Source organism: Thunnus thynnus, chromosome 3 (assembly GCF_963924715.1).
Source record: "Thunnus thynnus chromosome 3, fThuThy2.1, whole genome shotgun sequence".
NCBI classification, from domain to species: domain Eukaryota; kingdom Metazoa; phylum Chordata; class Actinopteri; order Scombriformes; family Scombridae; genus Thunnus; species Thunnus thynnus.
This window is the reverse complement of record NC_089519.1, coordinates 38,197,123-38,223,339: the sequence shown is the minus strand read 5'-3', so window position 1 is coordinate 38,223,339 and position 26,217 is coordinate 38,197,123. Positions and strand designations below refer to the sequence as shown.

Genomic DNA, 26,217 nt, shown 5'->3' with positions numbered 1-26,217 from the left:
CTGTGTCACAATGACAGCTTATTTTTTTCTATTGATATTGGCCATAGTCTTTGGATAGTGTGCACAGAGCAAGTCCTATCTGTAATAGTCTGCATTTCACTCTCGCCCGCTTCCGACTTTTTCACTCCCATCTCATCCCACTCCTGTGAATCTCTCAATTTTGGGCTTGTATCACATAGTTTTGAGCTGGATGCAAGAATGGATGTCCAGTGACCGGTCTGGCCTGTTCTGTTACATTTAGCACAGCTAAAACTCAATATTTAAATTGACATTAGACAAATATTTTTCACAGCTGCTCATGGGATTGATAGTAGAATTGACTTGTTAAAGGTGTATCTGAAGTGCAAATTTAATACCCTCTTCGGTGCCATGGTAGCCCTACTGACATTAAAATAAGGTATTATTTCATTGGATAGGCAATTTTCATTTTCAATTTGATCAAGTTATTGATACAATGATTGATAGTATGTGACAGCTAAATTAGAGTTTTAAATATACTTTTAGGCCGTAGGTTGCTTGTTTACATTTACATTGGATCAAAAACGACCTGTATTTTGAGTTATGCAGGGATCTGATAGTTAAGAGATTATTTTCATTACAAGTCATATTTCTATTATTACTACCATTGTTATTGTTATTATTTTTGTTGGTGTGTTTCTCTGTGTCTGGATGAAAAATAATAAAGATGATGTCACAGATTTGATGAGTTTATCTGATAACTGAATGTAAAATCTGGATGGATGGATTAAAAAGTTCTATATTTCCCTCTCAACTAGAATCTCACACAACAGTTTGATTCTTTTTATACTCAGTCCCTCAATGTTTGGACAAAGTAGCAGGACTATGATCTTAAGCAAACAGACCAGACAACCAAGTGTTTTTATGGTCAAACAGTTCAATGTTCTTGACTGGTCAGTCCAATTATCACGTGATTCACTGCTGAAGATAATAAACAAGCAGGAAGTGAAAGTGTCTTCAGTCCAAACTTGGACAGTAAAACCACATATTAAAGATGACTTTTCAACTTTATGTTTAACTTGTCCAATTACTTTCTGTTCCCTAAAACTGGAGGACTGTGTATAAAAAGGGAAATGAATCAAATACTGTTCACCAAATATGGTTGTGAACACACTCAAATTAAAGCTGAATGTCAGCACTTTAACCTTATAAGATGTTTTATTTAAAAGCTGATGTGTCAGAGTTCAAAGCACTTAATAAAAATGTGTCATTCTTCTTAGATTTGTAATACAAACAACAATAATTCATTCTGGTTAAATACAGTATATCACTGGTTTATTTAAACTGAAAAAATATAAAATGTACATCTATCACTTATATAGAAACTTGGAACTACTTAATGTGAGTGCTGTTTTTAACACAGTTGATCACAACATTCTTTTAAACAGACTGAGGGATCACATTGGACTGTCTGCCAGAAAGATAAGATGTAAACCAGTTCCAGAGAGTTTCTGTAGCAAAAGATGATCATTTCTCCAGCACCTCTAAAAAATAAGTTGTGGGGTTCCTTGAGGATGGATTTCAGGGCCACTACTTTTTAATATATATAAGTTACCCCTCTGTGATGTCATCAGGAGACATGATGTCATGATGTTGTTGGTTTACCTGAACATCTGAGAGCAGCTGGAAGTGTTGAAGTCTTTAAACGTAAACTTAAACTCATCTCTTCAGTCTGGATTTTAACAAATGTTTTACGTCCATTTTTATTCCACTGTATTCTGAATCTATTTACATAAAATCTACATTATTAATGGACCTACTCTGATTGGCTGGAGGTGTGGCCCCAACCTTCACCCCCAGCCAATCAGAATACTCCCTAGTGAATGCAGCAGCATGTTTACCTGGTTTAATGCCTGCAGCTGGAGACATAAGACAGTGTATAGCGTCTCTGAAGAGGAGTCAAAGTAAAATTATTGGTACATTTGTTTGAAAAAAACATACGCATGTGTGGATCTTCATATTAGCGGATATACATATTTATATGAGAACATTTTCAGATTGCAAAGAAAAAAGAGAGAAAACTAAAATCTTGAAAACAAATTTGGTGTCTCACAGCATTTAAAATCATGGACAGACATTGCATTCACCAAAGCAAAACAACTGGAGACATTTCCTTGTATATTTTGAGTAGATTGAGCAGAGAAGATTAGTATGACTAATAAATGTTATTTTGTCATCAGTGTGAGTGTTTCTCTACACAGGAGGAGACTCTTCCTCCTACAGTGAACACAGAGACACTGAAGAACCAGACAATAACCTAAACCCAGGATACAGAGGTTCAGTGAATGTGGTGTTGAAGGTGTGGAGGTGGATCAGTGTGTCAGAGGAGACTCTGTAGAAGGACAGAGTGCCAGCAGGACAGTCCACATACACTGCTACTCTGTTAGAGACAGAGGAGGAGGAGGAGGAGGAGGAGGAGGAGGAGGAGGAGATGATAAATATCTCTTGGTTATTGTGACAGTAAAAATAACCACCACCACAGCACATCAGACTCCAGGACAGATCATTCCTTCCAAACAAAAAGTCATAACTGCATCCTCTCCTGCTGATTCCTTTGTAAGTCACTGATATATAAACCTCTCCTCTCCACTCAACCTCCCAGTAACAGCGACCAGTCAGACCATTTCTACACAGCAGCTGAGGCCAGTAATGAAATCTTTCTGGATGATCAGGATATAACAGATCCTCCTCCACATGCGTCACCTTCCTGTTGTTGTCAGACAGTTTGAGTTTTCTGTTTACTGTGTTTGTGTCCAGTGTGAGTTCACAGGCATCTGATGGAGAGAACAAGACACAATACAGCAGCAGTTTATATCTAACACACCTGATGATTTATTTGTTGCTTTATTAACCTTAACCTTATTAAACTTTATAATGACTCATCTTTTTCTTTCAAACTGAGATTTGAATGCAAACAAGCTTTTGATTTAAAATACTTTAACATGTGCTGCCTTGTTTTCATGAATCAAAGTGAACACACACTTACACTTCCTCACACCAGGTTTCAGTCTCTGCTCTCCACAATGTTCCACCCTGGAGGAAGAAACAAAGTCAGAATGAACCTTCAGAAGTTTCCTCATCAATGATCTTCATAAATCTTCATTCAGATCCAACATTAAGACAAAACAGCTGGATTTAAAAACACATAAAAGCAGCTTAAGCATGTTTGGATTCTGTGAAGAAGCATCAGAGCAGACCGACCTCAGAGGTCTGCAGGGTTCAAACTGGACCACAACATCACTGATCACACTACCTGTTGCCGTATTCTCTTATTTATTTAACAAATTCACTCTCAGAACAACTGGACACTGCATCACTGGTTATTCTCGGCTCTCCTTCAGTCCAGAGGGTGGTGCTGATGCACCTGAGGCTGTTTGATAACTGACAAAACACCAGAAGAACAAGAACTTGTGCACTTAAACCATGGATGTATTATAAGCGTTGGATAGGACGCCACCACTCAGCCTTGCAGCCAGTTTTTCCTAGTGGTCATTCGCAGCACTGCAGCGAAAAATACATCTGTGGCCCAAAAAGTATTTTCCCCATAGACCGCCATTATAAAAGAGACGTCTGTAAAACTGTTGACAGGACACCTTGAACTGCAAACAAGGTCAATTATGACTCTTTCTATTATGATTTTTTGATTCATGGAGGTTTTATATTTGTAAAACTTTGCTAGAGCTAAGAAAGCGATTTAAAAATCCATGATGTCATCACAATGTTAAGTCTACAGGCCAAGCAGGAACTTGCAAAAACTGAACATTGTAACCTTCATGAAGTGAAGATTTACTGTTGTATTCTACTGCATTTGTTTTTGCTAGGTTACTGAACTTATTTATGGCAGTTACTATTTGTATTGTTCATCCAAGTAATTCAGCTGTCATTTACAAGAGCCGCTATCTGGCGTCCTAATTTGTCTTTCTGGAGAAATTCTCCATATAGAGTTTTATTTTCATTGTTCTTTGCCAATAGACCATCATTGAAAACCTGGACAGCTGTCGCCAAGTCCTGCAGACCTGCCTGACCCGAGACCCCAGCCTCATTTCTGATGCCCTCGCCATTAGGGAGGGAGACAGACAAGCAATCCCAGTGGTGTATCTGCCAGAGGTGTAGGGACATGCCAATAGACACTACACAGTTTCATTATGGAAATAGCTTTGTGAAAATTTGTCTCTGGATTCATTTTTACTTCTCCCATACTTGTAATTTTGACTCATTCGTCTTCACTTTGTACAGGTCAGTACTCAGCTTCAACCAGTAACGTTAAAAACCACAAACCAAGCCAGAAATCTTTTGGTAGTCATGGACTCAGACCTGAATTTCAACAGCCACATTAAGACAATTACAAAGTAAGCCTTCTATCACCTGAAGAATATGTCAGGGATTAAAGGACTTATGTCTTAGCAAGATTTGGAAAAACTTGTCCATGCATTTATCTTCAATAGACTAAACTACAGTAAAGGTGTCTTGACAGGTCTCCCTAAAAAATCGATCAGACAGCTGCAGCTGATTCAGAACGCTGCTGCTCGCGTCCTCACTAAGACTAAGAAAGTGGATCATATCACTCCAGTTATCAGATCTTTACACTGGCTTCCTATCTGTCAAGGAATTGATTTTAAAATACTGTTGTTGGTTTATAAAGCACTGAATGATTTAGGGCCAAAATACATTTCTGATCTGCTTCTACGTTATGAAGCATCTTGATCTCTCAGGTCGTCTGGATCAGGTCTGCTTTCTGTCCCCAGAGTAAAAACTAAACATGGAGAAGCACCGTTCAGTTTTTATGGTCCACATATCTTAACAAACTTCCAGTAAACTGCAGGTCTGCTGCAACTCTCAGTACTTTTAAATCACGGCTGAAGACTTTTCTGTTTGCCTTTTATTTCATTTCTTACACTGCAATGTAACTTTTATTCTTGTATTTTACATTTTTATTTTCTATTCTCTTGGTTTTTTAATTACTTTTTTAAACTGTATTTAAATGTAATTTTATAATGTGTATTTTTTGCACTTTGTCTTGATGCTTTTAATATTTTATGCAGACTACTCTGAATTGCCTTGTTGCCTCCTTGCCTTTTTTTGTACTGCATTATAATGAAAGACTGCACCTGTCTTTGTGATGTCTTAATTTGTTTAAAACAGTGATTTAATGTTTCATAGTACTTGTTTTGGCTAAAAACAACTCATATTGTACCTTGTTTTTTCAGGCACCATCAAAAAAGGCCCTGCAGTGCAAAACAACATTATTACAGCACTCAAATAATCCAGAGCTGAATCATGAGACAGACAATATGCTACAAAACTTTAGATTTTATTACACTTATTATAGATAAATACATCCAAATGTTTCAGCTCTCTACTTGAAAGATTTACCAACTACAATTATGATAAATACAATTTCAATTTTTAAGAATAAGATATACTGTGAAAGTAGTGTCCATTTCCTATCAAGGTTATAGGTTAGTGTTGTAAGGTTTTTTTTCATTTGCCAGGTTGATTGGAAGGCTGCTGTTCTGGTCAACTGCTGGAGATTATCGTGTGCTACCTGTGGTGTCAAAAACAACAACAACAACAATAAAACAGTTTAGGAATTAGCAGCCTGATTACACAAACATGCATGACAGATGTATTTATGTATGCGTAGGCATTTCCAAATGATTATGTTTTAGATAAGTATTACTTTGCAGTTTAGTCAAACAAGAAACAGAATCGACAAACAAGAAACAAAATAACACAACAGTATAGCAAACTCCACTACATAACATGCTAGCATGACACTTTTCACAGCTGATATGATGAGCAGTTTTTATAGTTAGCATTTCAGCTGTATGTAGGTTCCCTATTCTGTGATTTACAACGTCTACTACAAACACAGCCGTTCTGGTTTCACTTACAACCTGTGTGTTCTCTGTGACCAGCAGTGTGTCCAGGTATGTGTATCATTTTTACAGAGGCTTTTGAGCTGCAGGCGGCTGTGCAGCACAGGTCGGGTCTGTCTCTCCCATCACATGGCCCACAGCCCTGCATGAGCCCAGTGAAAAGTTTCAGGAAGCAGCTGTGCACTGGTCTTTACCGGTGGCGGGGTTTTCTCTCATAAAACCACCACTTGCTGATTTAAATCATGTCTGATAAGGAATAAAACTTACTCCTGACTGTGGCTAGATCATTGTGTAAATTGAAGAGAGCGACACAAGCCACACAACCTGCTGACCAAAAGCCAGAGTCCTGGGGGAAAAGCACCTAATTAGTTGATAACATTACTAAAATACATTCAACTGATGGACCTGAAAAAATATAACTCACTGATCGTGAATTGATTCTGCTCTAATACTGGACAGTGACAGCAGACAGGGTGGCTTGTGTAGATGTGGCTGGTTGATTCTCATTACTAGAAATAAAAAGAAAGTGACGTTGCTTAGCTTAGTCTGCTGCTGCCATAAACACACCACGAGTGTAACTGCAATATTCTGGCATGATTTACAAGCACAGACAGTGGAAGTAACGTTATTGATCATTATGAAATTATGTTATTATAACAAAGCTGTAAAACTTACCACTCAAGTAGAAATAATGCTAAATCAGTGTCCGTGTGGAAATTCCTCTTCTCTCTCCCTCCATCTGGTGAAAGGGGGGCCAAAATAAATCCTTTGGTTTCTTTGTGCTTTTCTTCTTGCCCCTCTTCGTGGTGTACGTCGTCTCAGCTAATGCAGGAATCAGGAGCCTGCTAGCCCATGAGTCAGTCATATAGTGACGTCTCTCAGCAGCTAATGCCTTCACTGATTGGTTAGTCAATACAGGGCTTGTGTAGAAAACTTTAGAAGGGAAGTAAGTCTGAGGTTAGAGGAGTCATTGACAACACCTCTCCACATTAAGATATGTGATCAAATTGCATATTGTCCCTTTAAGAACACAAACTTGTATTGTCTTCATGCAGACAAAACAAATAATATGATCTTATTTTACAGTGTTTATGTCAGAAATGAGGGAGGACACATGTATTTGTTCTTCCTCTCCATCCCTGAGTTTCCTTCAGTTTGAGTTTCCTACAAAGATTTTTCATCCACTCTATTTTACTCCTCTGTCTCTCACATGTTAACACACACTTGTCATTTGTTGATGCAGTTTAGGGAGAGACTGGGAGCGCTTAGTTTGATACAACAGATCTCCCTGCTAACATATATATACATCAGGATTATTGTCAGGTAAGAGTAAGATCGTTGACTGAATGAGACAGAGGCATGAGTTAAGGTCATGAAGCTCTAATTTGCAGCTAAAACAGGAATGTTGTGTATTGTAGGAGCTTCTACATGATCAGCACATAATCCTGGTCTGATATTAGTTCAGCTCTCAGTCTCAGTGGGGAGAGGGACTCTCAGCACATCACTTATTGTCTTCACTGTTGCAGTGCTGCTTGTACAGACTGTGAACCAACAGTCCTCAGCATGTCAGTGTGACAGAGAAACAGTGTGTGAGCTTGTGTTGTCTGTTCATACCTTAGAGTGTCCAGTCTGCAGTGTGGATCCCTCAGCAGCTTCACTCCTGAGTTTCCTGGATGATTGTAGCTCAGATCCAGCTCTCTCAGATGGTAGGGGTTGGATCTCAGAGCTGAGGCCAGAGAAGCACAGCCTTCTTCTGTGACTTGACAGCCTGACAGTCTGGACACACACACACACACACACACACACACACAGATTGTGTGTTTTTGTTTATCAGTGCTGTTCAATATAGTCAAATGACACTACAGCCTGTCATCAACAGAATCTGTTGACTTATTGATATGTCAAGTGTTAAATTTTCATCAGAATTAAGAAAAATAAGAAAATAACTCATTGCCATTATGTAATTTCCAGAAATGAAAGCACAGAAGGTTGGTAGATGTTGTGATTCTTCACTGACATTGACCTGTATGTTCAGCAACATTCAAATGCTCATCTGTTTAACTAAAGCTGAATCCTGAACTGAGAGTCTCCGGTTGAATTAACACTATGCTTCATAAATTTGTGAAACATGTGAACATGGTCAAGGTTATGCACATTGTAGAAATCACAGAAAAAAAACTGTCATTGTCACAGCAAAATGAAGTGTTTTCATCATTGGAGAACATGGAGGTCCCATGTATCATTTATATCATTCATAATATTATTAAGATTCAAATCTTTTGGTGATAAAAAATATTTCTTACATCATGATATTAATAATATTGCAATGTGCTGACATGTTCACATATTGACATTATGACTACATACATCACCAACACACATGGCAGAAAGTGAATGTGAATTACAATCCTCTCATAAAAAGTCCTTATTGGTCCAGTACTTTTCAAAACTCTTAGCAGTTCTTTTTTATTGCTGTGCAAGAAAAATAATAAATTCAGTTTCAATCGCTACATACAGCTGTTTTAGCTTGTTCATAACAGTTTTCTATTAACCTGACAAGCATGCTATGGCTGTGTAAAAATACTGGTGGTGGATGGGAGACTGCAGCCATTACATATGAAAATATTGCAAATTTATGCTTGTGGTGATATGATAAATGACTCATTCACAAAAGTTTTATTGCACTTACAGTAATGAGTAGAGTTGTCATGAAAATGTATTTTTCTCTAATTATGAGGCCATATCGTATGTTTCAATACAAAGACTTAACCATAGACCATTTAATCTTTGATGTAAGACACAGTCACAGTGTGATCTGACCTGAGAGTCTCCAATGTACAGTGTGGACTCTCCAGTCCAACAGAGAGCAGCTTCACTCCTGAATCCTGCAGGTCATTGTTACTCACATCCAACTCTCTCAGACTAGAAGACTTAAAGCTGAGAACTGAAGACAAAGCTGCACAGCTTCTCTCTGACAGATTGCAGCCACTCAACCTGAAGGAGAGTTAGTGATAAAGACAAACACTGACACTATTTCTGTTGTTTACAAAGTTTTAAAAAATCACAATTTTAGAGTTCTCTCTCTGTATCAATAAGTCATTAGGATCTTGGTCAAGTAATAGAATTTTAATCAAGTGATTATTTTTTATATTTTTTTTAAAAAAGGAAACTAACATTACACAAGATAAGTCATTACTTCAAAAATGAAAGTCATACCTGCTGGATCAAATAATTTAGACAAATATGTTGTGACCATCAATAACAACTAGATAGTGAGGTGTCCCCATGGTTTATGCATTACCATGCCAACTATGTACCACAACATCAGGCATAAAACGCATAAAATGCCCCAAAATTTAAAGAAAAGAACTAGATTGTATGAGTGTGGCTACATTCTTTTGAAGAGGTATAATAACACTGATGAAACAATATAATGGATGTTTCCATTAAACCAACTAATCAATTCATTGACTAAAGCCCTACTTTCATTAGTTGAGAACAACTCTACACATGTGATACAGTTAGTATCTGCAGTCATCTGTGCACCTACAGAGCTTTGTTGGAGGCTTTGACCACTGGCAGCAGCCTCAGAAGAGCCTGCTCTGAAGCAGAGTATTTCTTCAGGTCAAACACATCCAGATCTTTTCCCGATGACAGTAAGATGAAGACAAGAGCTGACCACTGAGCAGGAGACAGTTTATCTGTGGAGAGACTTCCTGATCTCAGGTACTGTTGGATCTCCTCCACTAGAGAACGATCATTCAGTTCATTCAGACAGTGGAACAGATTGATGCTTCTCTCTGCAGACAGATCCTCACTTATCTTCTTCTTGATGTACTTGACTGTTTTCTGATTGGTCTCTGAGCTACCTTCTCTCTTCATCAGCAGGTCATCTAGTTTGTCCTGATTGGTCTGCAGTGACAGGCCCAGGAGGAAGCGAAGGAACAAGTCCAGGTGTCCATCTGGACTCTGTAAGGCATTTATGACAGCAATCCTGTGGATCTTCCTTGTAGAGATTTTCCTAAAAAGCAGTTGCAGGTTTTGGATTGTCAGTCGAGGAAAAGGCATCACATTTTTGTTGCTGTTGATGAGTGACATTTTCACATGGAGAGCAGCAAGAAACTCCTGAACACTCAGATGGACAAAACTGAACATCTTCTTCTTTCCACGCTCCTTTTTAAAGATCTGTGTGAACACTCCTGAGCACACTGCGGCTCCACTGACATCAATGCCACTCTCTCTCAGGTCCTTCTCACAGAAGATCAGGTTGCCCTTTTCCAGCTGGTGGAAAGCCAGTTTTGCTAATGATTTAATGTACTGAACACACTTTTCTGGGCCATATTTTTCTTTTGTCTGATCAATCTGAAATACCAGGAATTCTGTGTACATCTCAGTCAAGGTCTTGGGCAGCTCTTCTCCCTCTCTGCTTTTCAACACCTCCTCCAGAACTGTAGCAATAATCCAGCAGAAGACTGGGATGTGGCACATGATGTGGAGGCTTCGTGATGTCTCAATGTGGGAGATGATTGTGCTGGCCTGCTCCTCATGTCTGAATCTCTTCTTGAAGTACTCCTCCTTCTGTGGGTCAGTGAAGCCTCGGACCTCTGTCCTGCTGTCAACAAAGTCTTGAGGGATCTGATTGGCTGCTGCAGGTCGTGTGGTTATCCAGATGCGAGTTGAGCGTAGCAGTTTCCCATTGATGAGTTGCCTCAGCAGTACTTCTACTCTAGTTGACTTTGCTACATCAATGGAGCGAATGTCATTGCCCTTAAGGTCCAGTTGAAGGCGGCTCTCATCCAGTCCATCAAACACAAACAGAAGTTTGAATTTACTCTTGTCATAGTTGGTGTTTCCTGATGACTGCAGAGCTGTAAAGATGTGATTCAGAGCTTCCTCTTTGATGTCTTTAGTTTCTGGGATGCATTCATGAATAAGCTCAGCCAAACGAAACTTTTCTCCCTTCAGTGGATTCAGCTCACGGAAGGTGAAGGGGAAAATGAGATGCACATCTCGATTGGCTCTTCCTTCAGCCCAGTCCAACACAAACTTATGTACAAGGAATGTTTTTCCAATTCCTGCAATTCCATTGGTCAGAACTGTTCTTATGGGTCTGCATTCTCCAGAAGGGTGTTTGAACAAGTCACTGGGTTTAACAGTATCTGTTTCTGCTGGTTTTCCTGCTGTTTCAATCTGTCTGACCTCATGCTGTGTGTTGATGTGTACATCACCACCAGCTGTGATGTACAGCTCTGTGTAGATGTCAACCAGAGGATGCTTATCTGCCGTCAATCCCTCTTGTGCACACATAAATCTGTCTTGGAGGTTTGATTGAAGCATGTGTTGGTAATATGTGATTGGTTTTCGCTCTGGTACTGGAACCATCACATCTGTGTCAAACATAAATATAAAAATCAAGGCATTAGGGGGCATTCAGACTGATTTAAGCTCTGCATGAAAAAACACAGACCTTTTATTCATTTGAATGGGGGCAGTGCCATCACAGAGGGCTCAGCAACACACTGCAGCAGTCGTTCAGCAAAAAAGTTGAACTGGGCTCAACTTTTGCTGCAATGCGATGTCATCCAGCAAGGTGCTGCATGGACCAATCACTGAAATGCAAGCACACGTTCATGGTGGCCTTTATAATGTGAATACCGTATTCAACTGTTTACCTTGCGATCGTCACATGAAAAGAACAGTTGTCGCTGTGTTAACTTTCCTGGGTAGTAAAATCCTGTCTGTGAGTTTTACAAGTGCAGTGTTTTGGTGTCTGATAAGTCTTAAAATGCATTAATCTGTAGCTTCAACTCAACCCCTGAATTGTATTTTATCGTCTCACTGGTACCTTAAGCAACACACCCCCACCACCACAGTTCCTTGCATTGTTTTAAGGCAGGGCTGCTTTCGGTCTGAACACCACCTTAGTCTATTTATCTATTTGCCTATATCCTTGATAGCAGCGTTAAAAGCTTTCTTACTTAAGTTTTGCCTTTCAAAGAATGATGTTCTGTTAAGAACACATCCATTCATTTCTGAATATGAAAACTAAAGCTTATAATAAGATGAATTCAGCATTTAGTCAAGCAAAAAATTCACACAGACCAAAATTATTTTCCATTCATATTCAGATATTTGGTTGTAAAAAATGAATCAAGGAGCTGACAACAAGTCTAACTTTACTTTTAACATTACCAAACGTAAAGAAATGTCCACCTCTTCTCGTAACGTCTTTGTATTCCCCAATGCTACAATGCTACATGTAATGTAAACACGGGGTCTTCCGGTCTGTACGCACATAAATCATTTTGTCTGATTTCACAGGGAAACTGACCCAGTGGCAGGCATTTAGAATAATTATATAGAAATAGCCAATCTTCTCATTGATGGTCAGATAGAGGCATCAAAGGCATCATGAGACTAGTTCATAGACTGTTAAAAGTCCTTTGTAGTACCTTTAAGCATGGTATGCATTTTTGTGAGCTCTGTCAGCTTGTGGAAGAATGAAGGATGAAAATTAAACAGCCAAAAGTGTAAAAAGAGGTGGTGTGATTTTTAAAGAGGTTTATGTGAGTGTGTCTTCACTAAATATCACAACAAATATTACAGAACTCTGGTGTATAGTGCACGCTGAGCTGTTGACCTGCTCCGAGCAGTTCAGATCATTGTTGACACCAAGACTGAAGGGTGGTGCTTAATACAGCACACCTTACAGTGTGCAGGGAGTCATCAGAATACACACTGAGGTCACTAAGCAAAGAGCCATGATAAATCCCCTGCACCAAAATCACCAAATGTGAAAGGATTTATGTGCTGCTTACTTCAATATATGTAGTTTTTCCAGAGTCACACGTCTCAAATCTGTACCTAGAGAAAGTTGTGCCCCTCATCTAAATGCCTCTCATGCAGACTATTGATAGATGTTACAATTTACCAATGCTCCCTAAACGCCTGAGATGCAGGCTTCCGGTAGACTCTACAATTTATCGATGTCCCCTAAACGCCTTACACCCAGGCTGTCAGCAAACGCTATAATTTACCCATGTTCCCTAAACACCTCACATGCAGGCTATCAATAGATGCTATAATTTACCGATGCTCCCTAAATGCCTCACACGCAGAATACACGCAGAGACTACAATTTTGAGTTGAGCTGAAGTTGATCGGATGAACTGTAGTGCCCTTTCAAAACGTGCCTGAGACATTCTGCACTATGTTTGGAGCATGGGAATAGAGCTTAATTCTCTAAACTTTTTCAGTTCATTCTCTATGGTAGTTCTTAGCACTACGGATGTAATCCTATCTCCGACCACAATGTGGGTTGCAATGGCAGAGTAGAGCTGTCTGTATTTCTGCTCATTGACTCCACAGGCAGAAGAAGAAGCAAATTAGGTATTTTTATATATTTCTGAACTTGCCTGAGACATCCAGCGCTAAGTCTTTAACGTACATGCCAAGTTTCGTTCACAATAACATTACACAGTTCAATAATAGAGATTAAGTCTCTTAAACATTTTCAAACGCTTTAAGTCATTATCACTACTGATGTAATCCCAACTCCGATTACAATGTGGGTTGCAATGGCAGAGTAGCGCTGTCCATATTTCCGCTCGTTGACTCCACGAGCAGAAGAAGAAGCAAATCAACGTTGTAGAAGCAACGTTGTTTATGATGTATTTTTATATATTTCTGAATGACATCAAAACCAACGATCCATCAAAACACTTTAGACCTCAATATATGAAACACGGAAATCTCCTCCCTCCAATATTTGTAATTGACTGGACATCAGATTCTCCCAGAAGCTGAAAAAAAGCATATTTTAATGTAACAGAGCAGAACCTAATATGGAGTTGTTTTTGGGGGGGTGGGAGGGTGTTACTTTTTTTGTTACTTTTCAGTGAGTGGAGTGGGTTCTGCAGCTGCCTCCAATGTTTACAATGATAAGTGCGTCTTTAAATTGTGAGTGATATGTGCATTTATGCACATGGCACAGCAGCTGCAACTTCATTAGCACCAGATCAGTCAGGATCTGAGTAATTAATGTTCTGTGTTCTGCTACACAGCCTCGAGCTTTATACAGTGGAACTGCTTGTAATAAAGCAGCCTTATGGATGAATACTGAGCTCCATCAGGGCTGTCAGGACGTTTTTATTTTAAGTAGCTAAAAGTCCAAGCCTACCACCCAATACCCACTTGGTCCCCCCGCCCCCTGACTAAGGATTTGGCCCTTGATTGTGCGATTTCACCACATTAAAAAAAATTAGGGACATTTACATTAACTAGTAAATGTAATTTTTGAACATAGCAAAACAGAGTAAATAAGCAATAAATATCAAAATCTCCATATTAAAAACTCTTTCATATGCAGGTAGTTGCAGCTAACATGAAAACTCACAGTTGCAGGTTGTCATAGTAACACAACACGCTTTCGGGCTTGTGAGTTTTGCAGGAGCTCAGCAGTCAGAAAAAAGTGAACGTCAGAGCAGCGATGGAAATATTTGAGACAGTAAACAGCTCAAATAAAAGCTGAAACATCTCAGCTCTCAACACAGAGACAACTGAATCTGAGCCAACCAGCAAAACAGTCAGCTAACGGTTTAACGGACAGGTTTTGGGTGCTTGTGGAAGATGGATATCATAGTTTGTGCATTCACTGTAGTCTTTGTTTCTTATAATCTCTCTTTGTTTATATATCATTCTCTTCTAGAATGTAAGCAACTGTAACATAAACTTATTTCCCCTAGGGATCAATAAAGTATTTCTGATTGTAATTACTACAGATAATTAATTAAATTCTTAATTGTTTCTCATATTTCTCAAATATGGCTCATGCTCAAGCTGTCTTCTCATAAATGGCTTCAGTTGGACATTTAAGAGAAATAAAGACAGCATGTCTTTCAAATGTCTTTCATTTGTTCCCTCAATATTCAGTGCTAAACGAACTCCAAAATGCTCTGGATGTGTATCATTCACAGAAAACCTCCTGCGTCTCAGCATCATGTTTCACTCAGTAGAACTTCGATTTAATAAATCAGCAGTCAACAAAACTGTTTAAACTGAGTTGTTAAAGCAGATGAGCATTATCTGGGAAACATCACGTTTATTCACTTTACATGAAGATAAAATTAATACCGAATTATGTTAAATGTTGGCACAATGAGTTAGTGTCTGTTTATGAGAAATCATAAATAATCTTTTAGAAGGAGTAGATGTTTACCACTAAGTTTGAATTTAAATTTAACAGTATGTTAACAGAGATTTTCCTCCAACAGTAGGAAACAGTTGAAGACTTTACCTGATGATATTTAAATTATATTTAACTGATAAATATTTTTACTGTTATATACGTTTTGAATGCAGGACTTTTGCTTTAATAAAGTTGTTTCACAACATGACATTTAACGTTACAAACTGAACAGGCTGACAGGATGCTTAGCATGATGCTAAGAACATATTAATACAATGGGAAATCCCAATAGAAAAAAGGAAAAACTAGCTAGCAGATAAATGAAACGAGTAACATCTGTAGCGTTTCTGTTTGACCTCCACAGTCTGGATGTGACAGATGGCATCTTGTGTGAACAAGTAAATATCTTGTTTGCATAAGATCGTTCCAGTATCAAAATGCACCTCTCACCCTGCAGTGACATCATGTTTCTCTCTTCCTGTGACTGACCTTCTGGTCCTGAGCTGCTGTCTGATAAACTCTGCAGCAGATCATTCCTGTTGATCTTCTTTAAAAGCTTCTTGGTCACCTCCACAGCTCCAGGAAGTTGGTAGGTCTGCACCATCAGATCCACAGTGTCCCGTCTCTCTGCCTTCTCCAGCTGGGATGCTTTGATGGCTTGGTGGCCCTCCAGACTTTCATCCTTGAGGAACCACTTAAAGTGCTCAAAGTCCTTCTCTATCAAATCCTCCAGAGTGTTCAGTAGGTCCTCCTTCGTCTTCATATCTCCCTGTTAAAATCACAGAATATTGTCAACACGAAGGACTTGCCATTTGCACAAACAACAGTCTACAGCCAGATGTTCTATTGTGTCCCCATGGTCATTGTATTTAAGTCTCTGATCCTGCCTGCTTTCCTTTTGGATTCTGCTGACTACTGCCTTGTTATCAACCTCTGCCTTGAATCAAAAAACAGTTTTTTTTACTTTTATCTTACCTCCTATGTTGCTGAGTCTTGCCTATGAGTCCAAACATCACCTACCAGAAACATTGGAAAATCAAAAATGAATCTCACATGTAATTTACAAACAGTACAGAAATAAATGACTCATGTGAAATCAAGGTGTCAACAACACTAAACAATGGTCAAATGGGTCAATCTCAAAGTTCACTTGAATTTTTCAGATTACTGAAACAACACTCGTCATGGCAACAGGGATTCCCCTGAGGTCATGTGCTGAGGGGAAGTTAACGAGGGCATGTTGCACAACTAATGAAACGCAGCCTCATTTGGCCGGATCACCCCTCACACAGGAAGTGTCACACCAAATTAACCAAATTAAATTTGAAAACAATTTTTAATTAATGCTGGTATGACTACGAGACACAGACTAAGAATAAACATTTTTTTATTTCATAGTTATTTTTTTGTACATTATTAATTTATGTTTAACATTACAGCCTTTCTTCTCTGGATAATTGGAACGGGGGCGGCACCTCACATTAACCTGCTGCCACTGAGACTAAAGGTGCCTTTAGACTCTTTAACAACATCAGTTGTTTATTGTGAGTCACACTGTGTGAGACAGTTCCAATAAAGTCTTGGTCAGAATCTGTTTCAGACTGTATGATATCAGTTTGAGGAAGTTTGTCAGATTGTTTGATGAATGTGTGGTGAATCATTAAGACGATAGCACACATTATGACAATTCCGTTTTCTTCATGAAAAGTTTCAGGAAAATTTCCAAGAAGTACATTTGGTGATTCCGTATTTTTGTAAACAAAAGGTCTCATACTGTCTCAGCAGAGTTACTGACATTAATACTACAGGACTCAACAAAGCACCACAACATGCAGGTTGGTTAGCTTGAATGAGGTCGACCACTCCCTAAAACAGTGAAGAGATAGAAATGTATTTAACACTCACAGAGAAACAACAGCTGTCTTTTTCCTGACTGAAGTCCTGTTGATTGTAGATTCTCCTGCAGACTGAGAGAACTGAATCTGTGGAGTGTTTATGAGCTGGTGAGCAGAGCTGAGAGACACAACATGAAGAGCGATGAACACCTCAAACAGGAACTAAACCTTCACATTTCCTCATTTCAGAGAAAAAGGGCATGAATGGTTAAAAGTAGACCAGTATGTTGTGTTTCTACACCCATGAAATGTGGTCGTGACTTTGACACATTAAAGTTTTCCATCTGTCCATCGACCACATCCTGTTATTGCACCTGACACACAGACTGCTGCAACACATCAAAACAGCTCAGAGACACTAAATTCATTCACCTGCATCGTATCAGGATGGAGACAAATATCTCAAAACAGACACCACTAGAAAGACAGAAGATATGATTCTTTAAATTTAGGTGAACTGACTTAAAACAGAGTAACCCTCCTATTGTGTTTGGGTCAAAATTAATCTGTTTTCAAGTTTAGATGTGTGAAACATATATATTTTTGTGGACAGAAACATCAACACTGATGATGACTTCTGGCTGAAACGTATCTGTTTCTGTCCACAATAAATAATAAGATGATAAACTTAGCACAAAAAGTAAGGAAATTTGTGTTTGGTAGATTATTTCTTTGTTGTAACAATACTTCTTGGCAATAAACCTTATACCGTTGGAAAGCCTGTTTATTTCCCTTTTAAATGGTGTGACATTTGTAAGGAACATGCATTTGTGGGATGAGCAGCAGAGCTGAGTATGTGGATTGTACCCATGAAAAATTTGCCAAATCTTCTCTGCCAATGCCAAATCCCCCACTCCCCCTCCACTGCTTCCCACCACCACTTCACACATTGCCTTTTCCCCTCCCACCCTGCAGGTGTCACTGTTGAAGCATTTTAATCAGAATTTCAATAATGGATTTTTTCCAAAGAGAAAAAATATTTTATAAATAATACTGAGATTTGTTAGTGGTTTATTTAAACCAAATATTCTTTTTATATTTTGATCTCCCTCTTGCTTCCCCAAAAACATGAGAGGAGCAACCTCCTCTGCCTCTATGGTGTGAACACAATTAAATTAAAGCTGAATGTCAGCACTTTAACCTCATCAGATGTTTTATTTAAAAACTGGTGTGCACTTAACAAAAATGTGTCATTCTTCTTAGATTTGTAAAACAAACAGCAGTAACTTCAGTCTGGTTAAGTACAGTACATCACTGGTTTATTTACACTGAAAAAATATTAAATGTACATCTGTCACTCATATAGAAAAAAAGAAAGTAAAAATAAATTCTTGAGTCTTGGAACTACTTAATGTGAGCGCTGTTTTTAACACAGTTGATCACAACATTCTTTTAAATAGACTGAGGGATCACATTGGACTGTCTGCCAGAAAGATAAGATGTAAACCAGTTAAACCAGTTCCAGAGAGTTTTTGTAGCAAAAGATGATAATTTCTCCGGCACTTCTAAAAAATAACTTGTGGGGTTTCCCGAGGATGGATTTTAGGGCCACTACTTTTTAATCTATATAAGTTACTCTGTGATGTCATCAGGAGACATGATGTCATGATGTCGTTGGTTTACCTGAACATCTGAGAGCAGCTGGAATGGTTATTACACAACTAATTATACATCACACAAACATCAAGCACAAAACAGTGTAACAGTACGACTAATGTAATTTCCAAAAAAATATATAATTATGATGGTTCTGTTTTTTTTAAAACATTTTTTTTTAAACAACCATCGTTGCCCAAGCCAGTGTTTGAGAATTATATATATAAAAATGTTTGCGGTCATGTTTCCAGACTTTACAAACTTGCCAGGGTTATAAAATACTGACTTGCAGTATTATAAAGTGCTATGCAGTGTTTTGGCATCTGAATAGTCTCAAAACACATGGATCTATCCCTTAAACTGGACTTCTTGTATCATATTTCCTCATCTCACTGCTACCTGAAGCAACATGCCAACACTAATACAGACCATTTTTGGTCTGAACAGGGTTCAGACAGATATTCAGTCTGGTAATAGCTCAGTACATAAAAAGCACTGAGTCTACATATTCTTGAATAATTCAATACAGATATACTACTCCTGATGCAGAGAAAATCAAATTTAAAACATACCTCTGATTGCTGTACAAAGGGCAACAACAACAATAACAACCCCTTCGAGCCTTACAGGGCCTCAAGGCCCCTTAAAAATTAAAAACATTGAAGAAATACTTTAGAATTACCTAATTTAATTCTGCTCCTGCTGTGAGGGTCAGAGGCAAAGTTGCCATTGTGTGTACATTGAAAAAAATACAGGCAACAACATTGACACCTGTTGGTGTGCAGGTACTTTTAAGAGCATGATACATATTTTCTGCTTTTGTATTCTCAGGACAAGGCTTGCTGAGGCTCATTGCAGAGGATCACAGCCATCGTTGGAATTCTGAAAGGAAGTGGGTGGCTTTCAATCTGTCCCATGAACTTGAGGCTTTTTTTAGCATGCAGATTCACCTATTTCCATGGCCAAGGACAGTTCAATAAATATTTGTCAGAGGTTGGGGACTCAAGTCACATGACTTGACCTGAGTCGCAAATTTGAGGACTCGCGACTTGGTTGACTAACACTTATAAGACTCGACTTGACTTTGACTTGAGGCAGATGACTCGAAAAGACTTGACAGTTTTTATTTAGCTGAACCGCCTGTTTGCATTATTGTATATATTGCGCATGAACAGCTAACGTTTTGAGACATGAAAGGGTGGCTTCTAGTGACGTGTGTGCAACCCAGGCTTTGAAGACAGTGTCTGCCAGGACCTAGAAAACAATGCAAGACAGGATTGAGCTCAAACCTTGTTGAAAGCATTTTTCCATACCTGCGCTGATTTTCTCTCAAGCTTAATATTACCAGACCGTTTCTGATTCAGACAAGACAGCTTATGAATTGACAGCTTTTCATGACAGAGCTTCACTGTTCTGTTTGCAGTCCCTCGCTAGTTCAAAGTCAGTGTAACTCAACCACAGCAGAATGATCTCTTTCTCTTTAATCAACTGTGTGACAAATGCAATCCTTCAAGATCAGGCAAACAAGATGGTATTTTTCCTTGATGATGCTTGATGTTTGAATAATTTCAGTGTTCTAAATTAATGGATGTATTAGTCTACACAATCCACAGCAGAAAAAAGTAATCATCAAATAGAATACTATGTTTCGTTGTGCAAGCGCCAAATGCGGGTAGATTTTCCATCTGGCGAGTAAATATACCAAAGTAGTCATGTGTTGCAGACAGACACTCAGGCTGTAGTATAACGAGCAGTTTCTTTTATCTGCGCACTTTACAACCACAACAAAGCAGAATGTGTTGCTTACAGTCCATCAGCATATTTTTGCTGCTGTTAAAACCCACTAGCTTTGTGCTAACCACTGCAACTGGAGGAAATTCCTCTTCTTCTACTACTTCTGCTTCAAAACTCTCACCTTACTCAAAGGCACACCCTGGTGGCAGAATGGCAGAAGTCATACAACATATCCACACACATTAATACTGCATAAAATACAAAATTATGAACCCTAGATCCTGGAAAACATCAGATCAGATTATTTATTTTTGTTCAAATAGTTAATTAATGTGAAGTTAATTTATAAAGTTAATCAACCTGCATGATGTTCTTTAGTTTTATGTTGACAGTCTTTCATGGTGACTGACTTGTGACTTAATTGACTTTTCTTGCTTGACGTTAGCAGTGACTTGACTCGGCTTACTTGAGTCTAAGTCACAGTGAGAGTCACAGTGATTTAAGACTTGTTGGGGCCTTTAGGGTTAAGACTTGAGACTTGCTTGTGACTTGCACATGTGTAACTTACTCCCACTTCTGATATTTGTGAACATGAACTACTTTCTCTCAAAGCCACAAACCAGAGACGCAAGACTCAAATTTGTGATGCCATCCGGAATAAAGTCTGGAGCTGCTTCATATACAATGAATGTGAAACTAATTTTGTAGTAATTTTTTAATACCCAAATAAGCTTTATTCTATAGTAAACTTTCATATCTGAAACATAAAATATACCTGTATACCAGGCTTGGGCAATGTCTACAGAATTACTTTGTAAAGCAAGCAGTAAAAGGTAATTTTATGATATATTCTGGTTATTAAACATCTTGAAATCTCATACATCTCAAATGGGGATCTGTATTGAATGGATTGCACAATATTGTAAAATGTCAGTAGAAAAATGTACATATTTATTCAGTGTCAAAGTTGATATAAAGGTACTTTTACATAGATCTTCTGGTTTTTGTGCATTCAGAACTCCATAGATTAATGTGAAATGTCTGTAGATATATTGGGGAGTTGCTTGCAATTACTGTCACATAATGTTTATATAAAGTAAACCCTATACATTAATGGGAAAAGCCTGTAAATATATTGGAGAGCTGCTTGTAATTACTGTTAAATAATGTTTATATAAATTTAACCTCATACATTAATGGGGAAATGTATGTAGATATATTTGATAGTTGCTTTTAAATGCTATCAAATAATGTTTATATAATGTAAACCCCATACATTTATGGGAAAAGCCTGAAAATATATTGGTAGAGTTGCTTGTAATTACTGTCAAATAATGTTTATATAAAGTAATGATTATTAAAATTATGTTTTTGTAAACTATTATCACATGATCTTATTTTTTTGTACAGTATAAAACCAACATTTACCAGGGATCTACTGTAAACAGACTGGATAATCACATAAAATAAAAGCTTAAAGCTCTCAAGATACCATTAATGGGTGTTAAAGGAGGGTGATTTGAATGTAATTTTACATAATTTTTCTGTGTTTTACATCCAGAAATCTGTACTTTGATGGGGAGTTCTTGTGGATGGATTGGATAATCCTATGAATTTACCAAAGAGCACTGTATGAAAACAAGAGTCTTCATTTAAATTAGGTAATTTTAAGGTAGTTCTGCAATCTTTTTCATCTTTTTCATTCTAGCAATGTTTTATAATGAGATTTTCTTTTTATTTTATAATGGTTGGACTGTAAAAATGTAGACAATGTCCAAAGTAAATATCCGTATTTTCAAAATAAATCTCTGTAGAATAACTAAAGGTTTTTTGCTGTTATTTGATGGGAAGTGTTTGGCAACTTTTGTTGCCAGACTTTTTACTATTTTTTTACGATTTTTTTTTTTACAGTGTACAGTTCATCACGTGCATAGATGTTCTCTGGGTCTTTAGTCTTTTCTTAAAGATTGAGAGGGACTCTACAGATCGAACAGAGTTTGGTAACTCGTTTTTACTACCGGGGAACTACAGAGGAGAAAAGGGAGTGTAGACCTGAATGAGGGAGTTCAGGTAGGCAGGAGCCATTTTAGTTGCTATTTTGTGAGCAAGTGTCAGGGTTTTGAATTTGGTGCGGGCAGCAACTGGGAGCCAGTGGAGGGAAATCAACAGTGGGGTGACATGTGCTGTTTTGGGCTGATTGAAGACCAGACGCGCCGCCACATTCTGGATCATCTGCAGAGGTTTAAGTGTACATGCTTATGAATTGTCTTATGAATTGTCCAAGACATTGAATGTTTCACCATTAATTATATAATTACTTACTGTAATTGATGAAGAAATGCAGATGTAACGTCAACATCTTCCTCTACACCCTTATACAGTGAGTTTAGAATAAACCATCCAACCAGGACCAATATTAACTAGTTAGCTGCTTCTAGCTGTTAACTTGGTGTAACGTTACCTCCAAAGGGCCGTAACTTACTTTACTTGCTTTTTTTACTTTACTAACAACAAATCAGGCTTGCTAACATCAAGTAAAAGTTAACTCAAGATTTTTACAAACATATTAAACCACCTTGTTTCCTCTTCAACTGGAGCTCATCTGAGTTTTCACTGCATTTAAACAGTTGATATTTAGTTTTTATGAGTTTGTCTGACATTGAATGTAAAATTGGATTCATCAAAATATCTCCAGCCACTATCAATTAAATCTCAGAGTCAGACACATGAACAGATTTATTGCCAAGTAGGTTTACACATACAAGGAATTTGCCTTGGTGTTGTATTACATAACAGTCAAAAAATAGAAGTAAAGAGAAAAATACCAGAACCACAAAAGATGGGTGATATAAGTATATAAATAAAATCTTACAATTGCAATGTGAAATATCATAAATGCAGTAAAAATATATTCTAAGTGTAAAGAGCTTATGAATTGTCTAAGACATTGAATGTGTAAAAGTTCACAGTATAAAACAGTATGAACGATACATGTAATAATAATAATAATACAGAAATACTGAAGAACAGAAGTTGCGTAAATGACCACTGAACACCGGCAGGGTGACGAGTCACCACATAAACAAAGAAAACCTGTCTGAACAACATGAAGAAGCACGAACACTGATCATTACTGACCATAAGGAGATCAATACCACAGTGATCAGTAAACTATAAGGTTGTGACAACAACATGTTAAGAATAAAGAATAGAATAATTTTATAACACATTATCAGTAATAAGTACTGTGACTTTATTGTCACATGACATTAACAGGTATTAAATGACTTTATGAGGTTTTGTGTCATTTGGAGTAGTTATCACATGAACAAGGGTCAATGTGTTTCTGTGATAAAGATCTTCTCTGTCTTCTCTGTTAAAGTCCTGACGAGTCCTAATTATCAGCTGATCAATGTTCTGATGGATCTGATTATCAAATGTCACAGTGAGCACAGGGAACACTTTCGTTCACCTGTTTGTTTGTTGCAGTGCTGCTATCAGCCACCAGGAGGCGCCATATTCATGTCCTTCATCTCAGTAACCATGGAAACAGAAAAGTGGAAACATCCTCCATCACAAGTTAAAGTCCTGCATTCAAATGTTTACTGAGGTTGAAGTGAACAAGTGTTGACAGTAAAATGTACTCCAGTATCCAAAGTAGAAGTACTCATAGTGAAGAGGACAGTTAAGTGTCACTGTCACTTCAGATCTTTATTGTCCAACAGGATGAAATTATTTCTGCAGCATAAAAATACATAAAACATAACAACAAAAACACAATCAGATGATTGAAAACATTAAAAATGCTGGTGCTATTCACACAATTCAGAGTACAATAAAGGTTTTGTGTTAAAAGCGAAGAAAACAGCAACAAGAGGAATAAAAATAAAGAAAATCTGTGTGAGGAACCAAGAGGCAGTCTGTCTAAGAATGAAGAGCACTTACTGAACATGGTATTAATGAAAACTGTTGCACCTCATTTTTGGAAACCTCTAATCTGTGTTTTCATGTCGTCAGTAGAAGGACACGGAGCTGCAGATACTCTCCCTGTCTGCACATGCTCATCTCTACAAACCCTGTTAGAAACCTGCTTATGTGTCTACATGACCAGAAAAATCAGGTTTGTCCAGCAGAGATTCATTTAATCAGCATGTTAACTGATTTTTGTGTCCAAGTGATGATATTGATACTATAATATGTTTGTTTGCACTACATTGCTCTTGTCATTTAAGTCATTATTTTGAATATTTGTAGACATACTCTCATTATTTTCCTGAACTAAAATGATTCCAGTAATATAACACAAAACAAATGTGTACACCTGTATGTTCACTATACATCCAAACACATCACATCTTATATCCTCTTCATGTCATCTCTTGCCTCCTTTCCTCACCTGCAAGCCTTTCATAGAAATCATCCAGCAATTAAAGCTGCGAGCAGTGTTGAACGGGCCCTCGCACCTCCGCACATGTCAGGCTGCGGTGCAGTTGAAGGGCTTCTATCATGTAGATGTCTTCAGACCCGGGCTGTTTTCAGACAGTGCTGTCTGTGTCCAGCTTACTGGACACACCTGACAGTTACTTAACACACCTGACAGGTCACATGTCAATCAAACTTTGAGCAGGCCATGTGGGTTAAAAGTCTTTACTTTCCTAAAAATAGACTTGATGAAAATTAGGAAAATAATTTGTTTTACACACAAACTCATCAAGAGTTTTCAATTTACTAATTGAAATTCAAGTGAATGGGCCCAAAACTTGCATCATTTTGATGCCACAGGTGTGAGCGAGACAGACATGTCTCACCCTGCAGAAAATTCTCATCCTCACACCATTGAGATTTGATGTTTCGCCGTGACAGAGGAAGTTGCTATAACTTTATTGTAAATGCTCCAGACTGCACCAAACTTGACATGTTTGATAAGAGTCCCGGCCTGAACACGTCTACATGACAATATTCCATCAGTGATGCAAACTGGCTGAATAGCACCCCCTACGCACAGCAGCCCCAGCAGCAGGCAAAACAGTGAACAAAGGAAGTGATGTTTATCTCCTTCTTGCACTGTCTGAAGACAGCCTGGGTCTGAAGACATCTACAATTTATAGTAATTGTGTGTATTGTGATGTTTTCACTATAAATTTTATTGTATTTAAATGTGTAAAATGAAGTGTAAATACACAGAGGTTTGGATTTTAGTGAGAAAAGAGTTCATGAGGTTTGAAAGATGTCATCAAATGCATTTTGTGTCAAAGTTAACACGGTTTAGTCCACACTGACTTCTGTTGTGACTTCTGTACCAATATTCATGTTTCCCTCAGGATGAAGTGTAATAATGTTGATGATCCTCTGACTTTTCATTTAGCGCCATCATCTGGTCTAAATGTTAATTTATCCAATATTTTAGATTATGACCAAAGACCTGCAAAACTACTGCAAACAAAACTGCTCAGTCTTGTTGTTGGACAGCATTAGCGTCTTCATGAAACTGTTTATCTGTTCTTATTCAAAACCTCAAAACCACACATTACTAGATCTCAAGTGTAACAGGAATACAGTAAAAGATTATCTACAGCTTTTCTGACCATTGAAACTTCACTCTGAGGGAAGACTGTTCAGCTCCTTTTTTTTGCAGCGGTGACACGTCGTGTTTTCGTTGGTGGGAAGGCGTCAGGTGCTGCATCTGAAAAACACAAGTCAGACATTTGAAGGTGGGAAGACTGGCAGCTGCCTGATAAGAAAAACACACCGACATCAAGGCTACACTGACATGTTGAACCTTTTCCTGCAACACGGCAGTTAATTAATGACTAAAGTGGTCAACACGCCGCCCTCCTCCATCCACGAGCAACATCCATATGAAGCCATGAAACTCATAAAGCCAGTCAGAAACTTTTCATGAACTGAC

The 26,217-nt window shown here is 38.1% G+C and overlaps 1 protein-coding gene across 6 annotated transcripts; it reads right to left on the bottom strand.

Moving 5' to 3' along the window:
- Positions 1-1,349: 1,349 nt before the first annotated feature.
- LOC137180416 (NLR family CARD domain-containing protein 3-like) lies at positions 1,350-17,100 on the bottom strand. Of its 6 annotated transcripts, XR_010927968.1 has the most exons (10): positions 16,990-17,100; positions 16,060-16,100; positions 15,574-15,853; positions 9,448-11,284; positions 8,718-8,891; positions 7,512-7,673; positions 6,573-6,739; positions 6,322-6,406; positions 3,005-6,243; positions 2,693-2,792 (listed from the first exon to the last, which is right to left on the bottom strand). XR_010927968.1 is itself a non-coding variant. In XM_067585769.1 (8 exons), the coding sequence occupies exons 3-8, from the start codon at positions 15,845-15,847 to the stop codon at positions 2,236-2,238; spliced, it is 3,051 nt and encodes a 1,016-aa protein (XP_067441870.1). In that variant the 5' UTR covers positions 15,848-15,853; positions 16,060-16,100; positions 16,990-17,100; the 3' UTR covers positions 1,350-2,235. The 6 variants fall into 6 exon arrangements, 1 of the variants encoding a protein (XP_067441870.1); XR_010927969.1 differs by having other exon boundaries at positions 3,005-5,563; positions 5,913-6,739; XR_010927970.1 differs by having other exon boundaries at positions 3,005-6,039; positions 6,165-6,739.
- Positions 17,101-26,217: the final 9,117 nt, after the last annotated feature.

Bases quoted from the DNA above. Each gene is read 5' to 3' on its own strand.
- LOC137180416 (XM_067585769.1), bottom strand. From the start codon at position 15,847: ATGAAGACGAAGGAGGACCTACTGAACACTCTGGAGGATTTGATAGAG. The intron at 11,285-15,573 runs GTCAGTCACAGG...TGTTTGACACAG, and splicing joins CAGCAGCTCAGGACCAGAAG to ATGTGATGGTTCCAGTACCA. The intron at 8,892-9,447 runs GTAGGTGCACAG...ACTCTCCTTCAG, and splicing joins AAAGCCTCCAACAAAGCTCT to GTTGAGTGGCTGCAATCTGT.